The 15,176-nt window shown below is 51.3% G+C and overlaps 1 protein-coding gene across 5 annotated transcripts in view; it reads left to right on the top strand.

Annotated features, from left to right (window-relative positions):
* Positions 1 to 15,176, top strand: part of SCARA5 (scavenger receptor class A member 5) — a 116,054-nt gene that overhangs the window by 62,242 nt on the left and 38,636 nt on the right. For 4 of the 5 annotated variants that reach the window (XM_035022622.1, XM_035022621.1, XM_035022620.1 and 1 more), the window contains exon 4: positions 6,400 to 7,074. In XM_035022622.1, coding sequence (XP_034878513.1) covers positions 6,400 to 7,074 — 675 coding nt within the window. Of the gene's footprint in view, positions 1 to 108; positions 2,000 to 6,396; positions 7,075 to 15,176 lie in introns of those variants that run through there. The other variant, XM_035022623.1, reaches the window with a different exon arrangement.

The following is a 15,176-nucleotide window of genomic DNA, read 5'->3' as shown; positions in this document are numbered from 1 at the left end:
CAGAACTGGAACATAAATGTCTGTGGTTTAAACCACCCAGGCTCCAGTCTTCTGTTATGGTAGCCCAAGCCAACTAAGACAGACCTGCCTGGGATTTGCCTGTTCAGGGTTTCTCTATGGGCCCCAGAGGATGAACGGTTGTTAGTTTTCTCCGGGACCAGCTACATAATTCACAGGGCCCAGTGCACAATGAAAATGCAGGGTTCCCTGTTTCAGAAGCAGGAAAAAAAAGCTGTTTCTTTTCTTCTATTGTCTCACCACCTGTCATGTTGGTTTTTATTTGCTGTTTACAATGACAATAACAGGCATGAAGATTTTCAGGCGTGAGTACAGATCCTCGTAGGAACTGACTGGACCCTGATGTCCCCATGGGGCCAGAAGAGAGGGTGGCATGGGCCCCCGAGGTGGGAGTGGGAGGCTGAGACCTCATCCCAGGCTGGTGGGAGGTGGGGCTGCACATGAGCCGAGGTGCCAGGGCCCCTTTAGACTTCACTTACACAAACTCCAAGAAAAAATTCTCAAAATTTCAAAATGGTGATTGCAGAGCATGAAGTCTCCCAGCACAGTGCCCTTCTGGCCTGGAGCCCTGTGGGACAGCTCAGGGAATGCCCTGAGGCTGGCCCGGCTTCTCTCCTGCGTCTTGAAGTCAGGAGAACCCTAATAAAGCTGTGCATCACTGTAAGTGCTAAAGTTCTACTGATAACCTCATCGTTCGGCAATTCAGGAGGAAAATTATGCTCCACTTTTCTGTTAAAGTCACGTGTATCCAGAGCTCAACACATTCAAGCCAGCTTTGCAGACCACCGGAATTACCTTTCTTTCTCTTGGTGCTTATATCTACATGCTCACTTTGCTGTTTCATTTCAGCCCCATCCTTTCCCACATGTGCCTTTTATATGATCTCTGAATTCTGATACCCACCTGCCTGCCTTCAGTCTCACGAGCCTAAAAGGACACAAGGCAGGACTTGTGTACAGTCCTCGTGGCAAATGGAAGAAGGGAGGACTCCTACGAGCAGGGTGGCCTTGTGCTAGTTACCTAATATCTCCAGTGTTGGTGTTTTCTTGTATAAAGTGGTGATACTGTCTGCCCGCAGGCTTGGGAGGACTACAGGAGAACTGCAAGGCATTCAGCAGTGTTCTAGCGCCTGCCCCCCAATCCGCAGCCTCCCCAGCATGGGCCACCCTCCCTCAGACTGCTCAGATGCCACTTCACTTGGTGCCCTCCCAAGCCACTAACTAGTCCTCCCAACTTGTGGGCTGGAGTAGGGCCTCTGCTCAGGTGGCCTGCCAGAACCCTCCAACAGCACTCCCCTGCAAAGACAGGGGACAGATGCCCTATGCTGTTTTGTGCAAGGGAGGAAAAGTGGGAAAGCCTGCACGGCCTTCAGAGACTGAGAAGCCTGAGCCTGTTTGTGCCCTGTCACCTTCTTGAGCTTCTTCATCTGAAAATGGGCATAGTAATTCCAGCTTCGTAAGGTTGTCAGGAAGAGGGAATCTCCTATAAGAGATAAGAACTGAGTTTGGCATGCAGCAGGTGCTTAATAAATGTCATCTACTGCCCTGCTTTCCCATATAGATTTTGGAGTTCAGTATGTGATTGACTATCCCAGCAGCAGGGGTAGAGGACGGTGTGCTGGATTAAGGGACACCTGACCCCGATTCTTCCGTATTTTATACTCCTGGTAATCTCTTGACTTCTCTGAGCTTCTTTTTTTTCATCCTTACATGAAATGATGAATACTTGCCCTGCCTACCTCCCAAGGTGAGCTATGTTGAAAATTAAGTAAGGTGATAGATGTGAACTTTTATACAAAGAGAAAGGCTTATTAACACCACGGCCCAAGGTTTAAGCCACTAAACATCAGACAGAATGCCTGGCTTTCTTCTTCCCTGCCCACCCCCAGATCCTCTGCCTTGGTGGCATCGTACAGGTATGCCAGATGCCTTTGGGCAAGACAGCCCCTATGGTCAGTCACATCTGGAGCACCTTCACTTACCCAGCATGTGATTTTTTTGTTTGTTTTCATGAATATAAAGGACAGCTCTGGAGTGGGGGGCTGACTCGGGGCCGGGGTGTAGGTGGGAAGGCAAGGCTCAATCGCTGTGCAGGTAAGAAGGCTGAAGGAGATGTGTGTGAGCAAGCCTCCTAGCCCCGGGCATGGCCTGAGGCAGGCCCTAATGCATTCATCATATATTAGTACAGTATTACATGCAGGAACACGTTAATTGGGATTCAGCACTCCATACTGAATCAGAATCCAAATTTGAATGTCTACATGATTCCTGCCGAGCAGCCTGACTCCCGCCTGGGTTTACAATGGGGAACTCACTACCTTCAAAGCTTATTCCCCATATTTGCATGTCTCTGTTAAAAAAAAAAATGGTTCTGTGCCTTCCATCCTTTAGCGGTACTGCAGAGGGGTCAAGAGCCAGGAGCTCTGGAACCACACTGCCCGGGACCCAAAATCAGTCTCCTCCCTTTCCTGGCTGTGTGACCTCGTGAGTTACCTAACCTCTGTGTGTCTCGGGTTCCTCGTTCAGAATATGAGGGTCCTAGTAAAACTTATCTCATAGGGTTGTTAGGTGATTGAGTGTATTCATGTGAAAAGCACATAGCAAGTACTTGGGAAATGCCAGTTATGATTGTTACTCTATGATTTCTTGTCCCCTTTGTGAAAGTATAAAGGTCGAAGAATAATGAAAGCACATTAAAAAGAAAATATGCCAGGCGGAGAGATAAACGAACTGTTTGCATAAATATGAATTAAGAGAGTCACACTGAAGGAAGAATTGTTCCCTGTTGAGGACAGCAAACATCTGGAAGGAATTAAATGGGGGAAGAGGGTGGGTGGTGGTGGTGGTGTGGGCTGAGAACACTCTGTGACTGTTGGAAGGAGATAATTCATTTTGGGGGTGGGTAAATGATCCCCCCCAAAAAAGGGAGGCTGCTCTGGGCTTATACAGCATGATTTGATGCCCAGAGACTATTTACCCCTCCAAGTAATTTCTGTTTTGATTAGCCTGGGTACCTAAAATGTCAAAACCTTTCCTTTGAGCTAATGCAGTACCTTCAAAAGGCCACTTCTCAAATGTAAATATACTAATGTAAAAAATAACAAGGTACTGTTTTTTATATCTGTGAAATTAACAATATGAGGATTGGGGCACTCAGCTGCACTGTTTCAACTGGAAGCCTAGAACATCTTGGATGGGCACATAAATAGATGTAACTTTGGGGGAAAGTGATTTGGCTGGAGTTTTTTAGAATCACAAAAATGTTTATACCCTTTGATCTACTAATTTAACTTCTGGGAATTTATCGTTAGGAACATTTTCAAAACAAGGAGAGACCTTCCTGCATTTATTGTCTATGATTGAAAAAAAAATTTCAATGGTAAGAGAATGGGCAAATTACAACACATCCCCTTGATGGACTCTATGGGGGGGGGGGGCCCACCAAAATTATAATTACGAAAGACAGAGAGAAGGATGAGAACATGTTTATGAAATAATCATACCAGAAAAAAAAAAACCCTCTGAAATCAGATTGTAAAGATTGGGGATGTCTACAGATGGAGCAAGAAAAAGAAAACAGAAAGAAAACCAGTGTGCTTTGTTGGAGGTTGTGGGATTGTGGGAGAATTTTTTTCTTTCTTTTATTTGGGTGTATGTTAATATTGGTTGTGCAATGAACAATAATAAAAGACCCAAATAAACTCTCAAGGAAGGGGTAGCTGACTATCACTACCACATGGGCAACTGTCAGCCCAGTTTCCTGGACAGAGAGAGGGGGCCCCAGAGCTGGCAGGTTCTGAGAGGGGGCCTGCCGGGCAAGGCCAGGGCCCTCCAAGGGCACAGAGCACCAGTCAGGCATGGGCACCACCTGCAGAGGGAAGGAGGGAGCGGGAAGCCGGCAGAGGGGGAGTAAGGGAGATAGCCTACTTCATGGTGTAAGCAGGCCTGGAACTTAAAGCAAGTAGGTTGCCCTGTTCCCCTTAGTCACTCACAAATCCCAGGTTTCAAACCAGAATTTGCAAAGCCCAGAGTGTTCTTTACTGCATCCAATAAGCTGCGGTGTCTCTTTGAACTCCAGGGGCATCACGGGCAGCGACTGGAACCAAATTATCGGGCTTTCTGTTTTCCAACCGCCCTGTCTCTAACACTTGCGTACCAATCTGGGTCGAACATTGGACAAACACACTGGTTTTAAAATCAAATCCTGGCCTATGATGATTTCTTCAGCAGACAGTTCCTGTGGTTACTTAGGTTGTGATTGGGTCATGGATTCGTTTCCCCAGAACCTCTACTCTTATTGACAACGCTTCAGCTAAGCTTCCAGAGCATGGAGCAGGGGCAGGAACCATTGGACCAGGAGGCAGAAAGCATGCCATTAGGCAGTTCCTTTAGACTCTCTCAGTGTCAGTGTTTTCACTGGAAATTGGGGAAAATTTTCACCAAAGACTGCATAGACCCAAATCCAATGGCCAAAGTCTGAAAAGCCCAGACAGATGAAGCGAAACGGTCCAGTTTGGACCACATGACAAGTCTCATGCCCAGAATGAAGGAGACGATCCTTCTACCATACTTTTCCCAGTCTGTCCGCATTTTGGAAAACCACAGTTAGATCAAGCACCACCTCTAAGGGGATGTGGACACACTGAAGTATATGGAGAGGAGGGCAGCCAGGATATATGGAGGTTTAGAACCTAGTTAGGAGAGAACAGATGAAGGAAATGCAGATTTTCAATCAGAAAATTTGAAATTCTGAAGAGCTGTCTTGTGAAAAAAATATTTCACTAGCTCTATATGACCCCCAAAGGGCAGGGTCAGTGGATAGAAACTACAGGAAGGCAAATTTCCAGTCTGAACAGAATGCAGAACATTCCAACAGTTATAAGTAATTGAAGGCAGAGAGGCAGGTATAAGCAGATTGTAAAGATTGGGGATGCATGTGGATGGAGCAAGAAAAGTGGGTGCCAAGTGGGTCACCACTTGGCGTGTGGTTTTCTTGGAGATTAAAGTTCCGGGGGAGGGAGAAGCTGAGATGGGAACTTCAAAGCCCTAGTGGCGCTATGGGCCTCTGAATCTAATCTTAAATGACATAGTTTCTCCAGAGGCATGGTGGCAGCTGGTCTTCATGTGGCTCAAGCGCCCGCACAACTATCTGTCCCCTTCCCTGCCTGAGGTTCTGGAAGAGAGCTATCCTATCCCAATTTCTCATTGTTTGAACAGGCTGTGGATGAAGTTCCCTGCTGTGCCCATTCCAAGATTTCCAAGGCAGACTTCCCTCTGTGCCTCATCTGCCCCCACCTCCTACTCTGTCCCACTTCTACTAGTTTCCATTTCTCTAGTGTGCAGAGCAGAGGGGGGTACCACCCTGGCCAGTGCACAGCGAACAGACCGCAAGCATCCCTAGGCTCCTAGCACCAGGGTTTCTGGTATACCTGAGTCAGCGCAGTCCGCAAGCTTCCAGGAGGAGACACCAGATTGCAATTATTGAGATGCACATCCCTCCCCTTAGTATTGTAAAATAGCTACTTATCACCAAGAAAAGGAAACCTCTCCGAGAGGAAAGGGCAAAAAGTCACTGAGAGGGGTTCGTTGCTTGAGGAGGAAAATAGACGATTTAGAAAAAGAGTTGGGGGGGGGCAGAGAAGGGAAGGGATGAATATAAAAGCATCTGTACCTGCGCTGAGGGGCCCTTGCCCAGCAAGGGAGGGGATGGAGTGGTGGGACCCTGAACCCAGGAGGCTGGGAAGTACAGTGTTGCCCAGAGCCCGGCTGAGTCCACTGCTGGCACGGCTCCTTCAAACGATTCTGGAGCAGACTTGTAGGGAAGCACCCCGGTTCTGGAGCAAGCAAGCCTAGGGTGGAATCCTGGCTCCATGACTTACTTGCTGGGCTACCTTGGGCGACTTTAACAGCTCGGACCCTAGAGGGGGATAAGAACAGTACCTGCCTCCTTCGGTTGAGAGGCTAACACTCAATATCTTCGCGCTAACCACGAGAAACTGCCGATGGCCAGTCATGTTCCACATGCAGAAATGACAACAGCATAGGGATCGACCTCAGACATAATGGGGAGATGAGTACGACTGGTCTGCCCCTTAGAATTATCTCGGGCTCTTTGAAAAACGCCAAAGCCCAGGTCACACCCCAGACCAATTTACTCACAATTTTTGTGGGCGAGCCTACTGGACAGACAAGCTTGGGGACCACTGGCTTAGCACCGTGCCGGGGATCTATTAAGAGTCACCCTCTGCTTGCCAAACTTCACCTGTCGTTTATCGAGCACCTACTGCATGCGAGGCCTGCCTCTTGGGACCTGGGACCCTCCCCAGTCGAGCTGACCTCTCCCCTCTCCCTTCCTCCGCACCCCCCGCCCCCCTCCCCGCAGTGTCCAGGCCCCGGAGCTCCCCGGACGACCTGAAGGCGCTGACTCGGAACGTGAACCGGCTGAACGAGAGCTTGCGGGACTTGCAGCTGCGGCTGCTGCAGGCTCCGCGGCAGGCGGACGCGACCGAGCAGGTGTGGAAGGTGCAGGACGCGCTGCAGAACCAGTCGGACTCGCTGCTGGCGCTGGCGGGCGCCGTGCAGCGGCTGGAGGGCGCGCTGTGGGGGCTGCAGGCGCAGGCGGCGCAGACGGAGCAGGCGGTGGCCCTGCTGCGGGACCGCGCGGGCCAGCAGAGCGACGCAGCGCAGCTGGAGCTCTACCAGCTGCAGGTGGAGAGCAACCACAGCCAGCTGCTGCTGCGGCGCCACGCGGGCCTGCTCGACGGGCTGGCGCGCAGGGTGGGCGTCCTGGGCGAGGAGCTGGCCGACGTGGGCGGCGCGCTGCGCGGCCTCAACCACAGCCTGTCCTACGACGTGGCCCTGCACACCACGCGGCTGCAGGACCTGCAGGTGCTGCTGAGCAACGCCAGCGAGGACACGCGCCGCCTGCGGCTGGTGCACAGGGGCATGGAGCTGCAGCTCCAGCAGGAGCTGACGGTGCTCCGCACGGTCACCGAGGACCTGCGCCTCAAGGACTGGGAGCACTCCATCGCGCTGAGGAACATCTCCCTCACCAAAGGTAGCCGCCTGGCCCACCCGACCCCACAGTGCCTGCCTGGGCCCTACCAGCTCCGGCCTTCTTCCTGCGCACCCCTCCCGAAGGGCCCAGGAGGTCCCCCCGCCCCACCTCCCCCAACCCACTTGCCCTGGGGAGTCGATGCCCCCCCCACCCGCCCCCGCTATTCAGTCTTACCCTACAGGACCCTGGGATTTTCTGCCCAAATGGCTTGTGCCCATTTTCCACCCTGTGTAGGTGTCTCCCCTGGATAACCCTAACCTCCCTTCCACCTCCCAGACAGTACACTCAGCATCCACACCCCCCCCCGGGCATGAGAATGGCCAAGGGTGGCTAATGGGAGACCGGGTGGTCAGAGCTTGGATGTGCCAACAGGAGCCTCCAAGTGTTTCCTGCTGTGGAAAAGCAGAGGGTCAGGCTGCAGGCTCCGGCCGGGAACAGGGAGGCGCGCTCCTCCAGGGTCGTGGTATTCCAATGCCTAGAGCCACAAGGAATTGGAGAATCCCAGATTTGAACTTGGCCTTCCAGGCTGTTATGAAGTATATTCATCCAGGCAGAAGAACACATTTTACTTAACAATTTGTTAGCTTCATTTATAGCTCTTAAATGTAATGGCAAAAATGTGTAGGCCGGGGCGCCTGGGTGGCTCAGTTAGTTAAGCGACTGCCTTCGGCTCAGGTCATGATCCTGGAGTCCCTGGATCGAGTCCCGCATCGGGCTCCCTGCTTGGCAGGGAGTCTGCTTCTCCCTCTGACCCTCCCCCCTCTCATGTGCTCTCTCTCTCATTCTCTCTCTCAAATAAATAAATAAAATCTTTAAAAAAAAAAAATGTGTAGGCCTCCGCTGGTATTCTTGCCCCAGGCCTGCAGACTCTAGAGCCTTCAGAGCAAGCTTCTCTCTTTTCCACGCCTAACTGGTCCCCACCCCCCCATGCCTTCCTGCTACTGTCTGCCCTACGCATCACCGTCAGAGGTACCTTTAGTGAAACGCACTTTTCCCACATCACCCCCCCACCCCGCTCAGGACTCCACCAGGGCTCCCCAAGTTCTGCCTGATTCAATAAATCCTCCTTAGCCTGACAGTAGGCAATAATGACACCACGGTGGGCGCCAGCTATGGCAGGTTCCGTGCCTTGTACCAAGCATGCCTTGTATGATGCCTTTCATTTTTAAATTTTTATTGAAGTATAGTTGACACACAATGTTACGTTAATTTCAGGTGTACGACTTAGCGATTAGAGAATTCTGTATACCTTATGCTATGTCCACCACTAGTGTAGCTACCGCCATATAATGTCTTTTTTTTTATTATGTTGTCAGTCACCATACAGTACGTCATTAGTTTTTATTGATGTAGAGTTCCATGATTCATTATTTGTGTATAACACCCATGTCTTTTAAAAACAACGGTGAATGTACTACTTCAGGAAGCTGCTCACAGCCTCCCGCCAGGAGGTGATGGAGCCAGGATTTGGACCCAAGCTTTTCTGATCCCAGAGCTGACCCCAGCCTGACTTCCCTGCCTTCTCCTCTGACTGTTCCCGTCTACCAGAGGTTATACATGGAACAGTCTGTAGGGACAAGTCGAGCAATGTCCATGAGTGAAGTGCCCTTGGTGTCAGGGGAGTAGTAGGGGCTATGGCAGGTCCACCCCATTTGGGCCAGGCTGGAATATGGGCCTGGCATTGACAAAGTCTTCCCATTTTTCACCAGAAACCAGAAACATGGAATGTTCTAGAAATTTTTATTTGTCTAATTCTGTGGGTCATATATGGTCCATAAACAGCCAGTGTCCACCCCCCTGCCCCGTGGGAAGCATCTGGTCCAGTGGGACACGTCTTGTCACTGCCCCAGAGACGCAGCCCGCCCTTCCCATTGCCCTGGCTTTACTCCAGCTATTCCTCCTACCTCAGCGCCTCCTTCTTCCTCTTCCTCCTCATCATCCAGATCCCACTGATCCTTCAGATCTCACTCAAACCCACCTCCCGCGAGAACCCCGCCAGCCGCTCTAGCTCACTGAAGCCTCTCTCCTCTGAGCTTCTCCGTGTATCAGAGCGGAAAGTAGGAATGATGGAGCCTTCCATTTGCATAGTCTTTTCCAGTCCACAGTCCAGTCTACATTATTTTGTTTTAAAGTGGGTCCCTACGACCGGCTGTGAGGTTGGTTGAAGGCAGGCTTTGTTATTGAGGGCAGGGTAGGATTCCTGCAGAAAAACAACTGAGGCTCCCAGAGGAAATGCCTGATTTACACAAGGCCACACAGCTGGTAATGATCTGACCCAGGACTTTGTGTTTTCAAACGGTCTTAATAAGGTATAATTTATATGCTGCGGTGTTCACCCATTGAAGTGTAAAATTCAGTGATCAGGCCAGGATGTTGAACCCACTGCCCAGTGCTCACCACACTGCAGTCCACCCCGGCCCACCCTCTAGCATCCCCCCTGCTCCCCCCAGCACCTGACAGTGCGGTGCACAGAACTGGGACCCCGTATATGTTGGTGAAGCAACTGTTAGATCTTGAACCTGGACAGTCAGAGCATTGATTTTCTTGTCCTGGGACACCCAGGCTTTCACTTCCCAGAAATCAAAGGAGGACAGGAGGTAGAATTTATTCTTCCAGATCCACACCCCTGGGATTTTAGTTTTTCCCATCTTCTTTCTTCCTTGGCCCCCTCTGCCCACAGCAGTCTGTCAGGTAATTACTAATAATAGCAACGGTACCAAATTATGACCCACTCTGAGCCAGACACTGTGTTGACATTAACTCTCTAAATAGACATTAAGGACTACTAATCCTCACATCCTGCAAACGGGTATTATTGTCCCCATCTTATAGATGAGAAACTTGGATAACTTTCCCGCTGTTTCTTACCCAATTGGCAAGTGGCAAAGTCAAGGTTTGAATGTGGGTCTTTGTGGTTCAGAATCCATGTTCTTGTCACTGATCATCCTGCTTCCTAGGGTGGAAATTTGCCAGCTCTGAGCAATGAAGGAAGAAAAGAGTGTGGTCCCTTGGACTCCATTTGGCGGAGGGGGGGGTGTAGCCCCTCCCCACTTCCTTCCTCTTGCAGTCAGGAAACATCACAATGCCTCCTGCTGGCGCCTCCTCTTGGGCCTCTCTGAGCATTTCATAGCCTGCCTGCTTCTATAATTTGCAAGTGCGTTCTCCTTGGTTTGGACTGAAGCTGCTCTGGGCATCCATTTGTGAAGGTTCTGCCAGTGGGATCCTCCAAGTAGTCTTTCTTTGGTTCTTAAGATTCACCCTCCATTCCCTGGAACCAGAAGTTTTACCTCTGTCCTGCCCAGGCCTGCCTTCCAGTCCTTGAGCTTTGCATTCTCGATGGGCTGCTAGATTTTGGAGACGAACACTGCTCAGTCCCTCTGGCTCCTGGGATCACCACTGCATCGGGCACCTCCCTTTCCCACCTCCCTCTCTCGTCGTCTCCAGGGACCCAACTGGTATGATTCCCAAGGATTCTCTTTGGCATATCCATTCAATGAGACAAAACTCTACCCTGGCTTTTGGATAAGAGATGTGTTACCAGCTAAGCTTCTATGCATTTCCATACTGCTCTCTGGAATGGCCTTTCTGCCCTAACTTTGTCCAGTTCCTGTCTTAGTCTTTAAACACACACGCACACTTGCACTCTTGCACTCTTTGCCCTTGGCTGTGCAGAATCCACAAATACTCAACTATGTGTATTTTTCAAACATGACCTTATTTATGTTATTCTGGGGCTTGACCCCAAATGGTTTTCATTCTCTCACTTCGTTATCCAGTTTTCTATGAATTTTGTCTCCAGCTTGTCTTTCATGTACACTCACGACAGTGCTTTCTGTTTTCTGCTTTGGATTTTCAGTATTAATCATGTCTGTTGAAATCTGTCTGTGGTTGGAAAGAAGCAGAGAACTTAGATGATCAGAGAGAGAAGGCATCCAGGAGGGGCGGATAACCAGAGAGGGGAGGCATCCAGGAGGAGGAAGGTGTGAGCCAGGCAGGAAGGCAGGACTCTCCACCATATTCAGATGGCCTGTTTGCTAGATGGACGGTTACAGAATCACAGAACCTTACAGTAGTAACAGGCTCTGAAATCACCTAGTCCACTCCTCTTGTTTTACAGTTGAGGACTTGAGGCCCAGAGAGGAGAAATGACTTGCCCAAGTCAAATCCCAAGCCAGTGGCCTAGCTGGGACTTGAAAATCCATCTCTCAGTTAATGAAAACAAATCAGCAGGGCAGATTTACGTGTGAGCTGCTTTTTTTAAGAAAACACACCATGCAGTGGAGAGCCCAGCAGTGTTTATAAAGCATTGACGTGATGGAGGGAGACCTCGGGTCCCAGGCTCCAACTCTGGCCTCTAGTGCATAGGGACTTGCTGGAGGGATCAAGCATCTCTGTGGATGGGGCCCGATATGAAGAGTGTTTCTGCCCCACCAAGGCCTGGGAAGCAGGGACTAGGCGGCAGCTCCCTGGGCCAGATGGCACTGTCCTGTCACCTTCCACATTGGCCTCTCTGCTGGGAAGGTAGTGGAGAGCCTGCTCTGAAAATGAGCAGTGTTACCAGCCTCACCCACCGCCCTTCAGCCCAGGAGGCTCCGAGGAAAGCTGGGCCGGACCTCTGGGCCGTGTCCCCCAGGCTGCTCAGTGCAGCTGACGGGCCCTGCCCCAAACACACAGTGAAGGAAGTGGGATAGCGTGCAAAACTGTAGAGGGGAAGCTGACAGCCCAGGGCCCCAGTGACGTCAAGGGGGGAAGGAGGGCAATTAACTGAGGGACTCCACTTTGGTCAGGCACTCTGGGATTGATTGATAGCAACGGTACCAAACATCCGCCAGATCTTTTCCTTTTCAAGAGGTACAGGGGGCAGTGTCTATATTATGATTTTGGTCACGGTTCTGCTGGCTTCAGGCCCACTTTCATCAGCTCTCCTTGTCCTGTTTCCAGCACAGGCAGGTCCCCTACGCCATCGCTCATGCCAGGATCTGGGAAGGGTGGACGGATTGCTTCTCCCTCCCCGTTGGCTGGGTCCCAGAAGAACCCCGTGCTCAAGTCACATACCCTTCGTTCTGTTCTGGAGATGTTTCCAGCTGGTGCAGCCCAGGGGCAGCCCCCGGGGGGGGGGGGCAGAGCTGCACTGGGGCTGTGGGGGAGGACGGGACTGGACTGGTGGGCGGGCTCTGAGAGGACACCCTGGGCCCAGGGCACAGGGCTGGAGGGTTCCCTCCGTCCTCCTCCTCCTCCCCGTCCCCCATGTAGGCAGTGGGCTGACAGAGAAACTGGCACCTCGGACCAGAAGCAGAGTAGAGGGGGCTCTGGAACCGTTTTCCCAGTGGAGGAGAAGTAGACCCCGCTCCTCCTCATCCCAGACCACCTCCATGCTCTGGCCTGCTCGAGTGACAGAAGAGATGAGCAAGTCACAGTGCCAAGAGTCAAGAACTTAAAAAGCTCAGCTGCGTACCATTAGGACCGCTGATACCGTAATAGCTTCTACAACTGCCCAGAAGTCATTCGTAGACTCTCTATGGTGTGTGAGGCACAGGGCCTGTCCTCCTTGGGGACCATGGTGCAGGATGAGTGACGGGGCCCAGGGAGCGGGCCCAGGGTGGCCTGCCCAGGTTCAGGGGTGCTCCCATGAGCACAGTCATGTCTGAGGGGCTGTCCAGTTCTCAGATTTTGGGAGCTCTGCCCAGGGGCCCTGAGAGATCAGAATGGTGTGTGTGTGGAGGTGAGTGTCAGGCCTGAGGGGGACAGGGCTCTTGAAAAGGAAAAGATCTGGCGGATGTTTGGGGACATATGAGAATGTTTTTGCTGAGGTGAGAGGGAGCTTGTGTCCAGAAGCATCAGAGTGTGAGTTTGCGGAAGGGGTCAGGTGGGGAATGATCTTCAGGGGTCTCCGATAGAGGGGCTGTGACCCCTTGTGCTATAAGGGACCTCAGAGACTGTGAGTTCACTCGATTCTGACGAGATTAATGGGTTTTAGAGAGACCGCAGACAAGGAGGTCCTTAAAAAGGCTGGGAGCGGGGCTCTTGGGTGGCTCAGTCGTTAAGCGTCTGCCTTCGGCTCAGGTCATGATCCCAGGGTCCTGGGATTGAGCCCTGCATCGGGCTCTCTGCTCTGCAGGAACTCTGCTTCTCCCTCTCCCACTCCCCCTGCTTGTGTTCCCTCTCTCGCTGTGTCTCTCTTAGTCAAATAAATAAATAAAAATCTTAAAAAAAAAAAAAAAAAAAAGGCTGGGAGCAAGACCCGGATGAGTGTGGTAGCCGTGAGGAAGGAGGTAGAGACATGACATGGGAATCACCTCGATGATGAGCCTTGGTGAGCAAAGGGGGTATGGGGTACAGAGGAAAGGGAGCAGTCAAAGCAAGCTCAAGACTTTTGGCCTAGGTTCCTGGGAAAATGATAAAAAGTCAGACCCCAAGTGTGCATTCCCCACAGGCAGCGATTCGAAGAAGCGCTTGGTCGTCGGAGCCCCCGGCAGCCTGGCCCCATGAGACTCACACGGGCCACAGTTTAGATCCTTCTGAGTCTGCGGGGCTAGTTCCATCTAAGGGGAGGACAAAGGCTTGGAAATCATCACACACCTGTACTGTCCACTCTGCCTTCCTCCCAGTTCATCTCCAGTAAAGGCCCTTAATAACCGCTCATCTGTGTCTTAAAAACTCTACCCACGTGTAGGACGTTCCAGACCTGCGTCTCCCTGAATGAGCCAGCCAAGCTTGGCAAGGTGATTTCAGGGGCAGCTCAGAATGACTATACGTGGTGATCTTGGCATAGTTCTGGTGAAGGCTTGGGGGGGGGGGGGGGGCGCAGATGGTCAGGATGGCCTTGCCACTCAAAGGTTACCAAGCCCCTTTATATCCAGCATGTCATGTAATCCACCTACTCCTCAGATGTCTGGGGAAAAACTTTAACTTAGATTTTATAGAACCAGGACCTGAGCCCAAGACACTCCATATCCATAGCCAGTGCCTACCTTCCAAATGATCTCCACCGCCCTGATGCCCCACTACCCGGGCCATTCCCTGGGCAGCCTCCTCCCTTTGCAAGAATTACTCCTGGGAAGATCCATACATTGAGTCACGCCCACAGGAGAGCAAATAGAACAAATTCGAGTGTTCAGTACATTGCCTTCTTGACCCGCTCATGTTCTGGAAGCACTGAGTTCCACGTGGGGGAGGGACAAAGAAGAGTGACAAGGCGGGGAGTGTACTGGGCACAGGGAGAAGGACATCCTTCCCAGGGACAACTCGTGCAGTGCAGACATCCAGGCAGCCCTCAGTTTCCCTTGCTGCCGCTCTGACCTGACAGAGAGATTGCTGGAATGGGGGTGTAAAGCTCATCTGCTCCTTCCACCATGCCTTTCCTTTGCTGTGTAATCTGAGGTGTGTCTTAACGCTGTCATCTGAAAACTAGGATCACTATGGCCAGGCTCACTTTGCTTTTCTTCATAGAAGAGAGGAAGATGGCCACAGAACCTGGTCCCCTTTAAATGATTTGTGTGTTATGTGTGCATTTTTAAGTCGCTGATTGCTTCTTCCCTGTGTATGTGCCATGGAATCATTAAACGGCTGTCAACTTGGGTTAGGGTCTGAGGACGGTGCCAACTTTTGGAATGTATCAGTACATCTCAATCTTGGCTGCCTGGTTGTTTTGTATGTATTAACACCCTCTGATCTCATTCATTCACCAAATATTTCTTGTGCAATCCATTGCTGCTATGCTGTGAGTGTGCATGTTTTGGTTTCCTAGGGCTGCCATAACAAAGGACCACAAACCGGGTGGCTTAAAACAACAGAAATTGATTCTCTCACCATGCCGGAGGCTGGAAGTCCGAAGTCAAGGTGTCCCCGGGGTCATGTTCCCTCTGTAAGCTCCAGGACACAATTCTCCTTGGCCTCTTCCTAACTTCTGTTGGTTGCTGACAATCCTTGGCATTCCTTGGCTTGTAGACACTCAGCCCCCCTTGTCACATAGCATTCTCCCTGTGTGTCTGTCTGTGCTTTATCTTCTTCTAAGAACACCGGCCATTGGGTTAGGACCCACCCTGCATTGGGTTAGGACCCACCCTGCATTGGGTTGGGACCCACCCTGCATTGGGTTGGGA

Source organism: Mirounga leonina, unplaced genomic scaffold, assembly GCF_011800145.1.
Source record: "Mirounga leonina isolate KUSES-001 unplaced genomic scaffold, KU_Mleo_1.0 Mir_176, whole genome shotgun sequence".
NCBI lineage: Eukaryota > Metazoa > Chordata > Mammalia > Carnivora > Phocidae > Mirounga > Mirounga leonina.
Note: the sequence above shows the minus strand (reverse complement) of the source record. Positions and strands in the feature narration are given on the sequence as shown.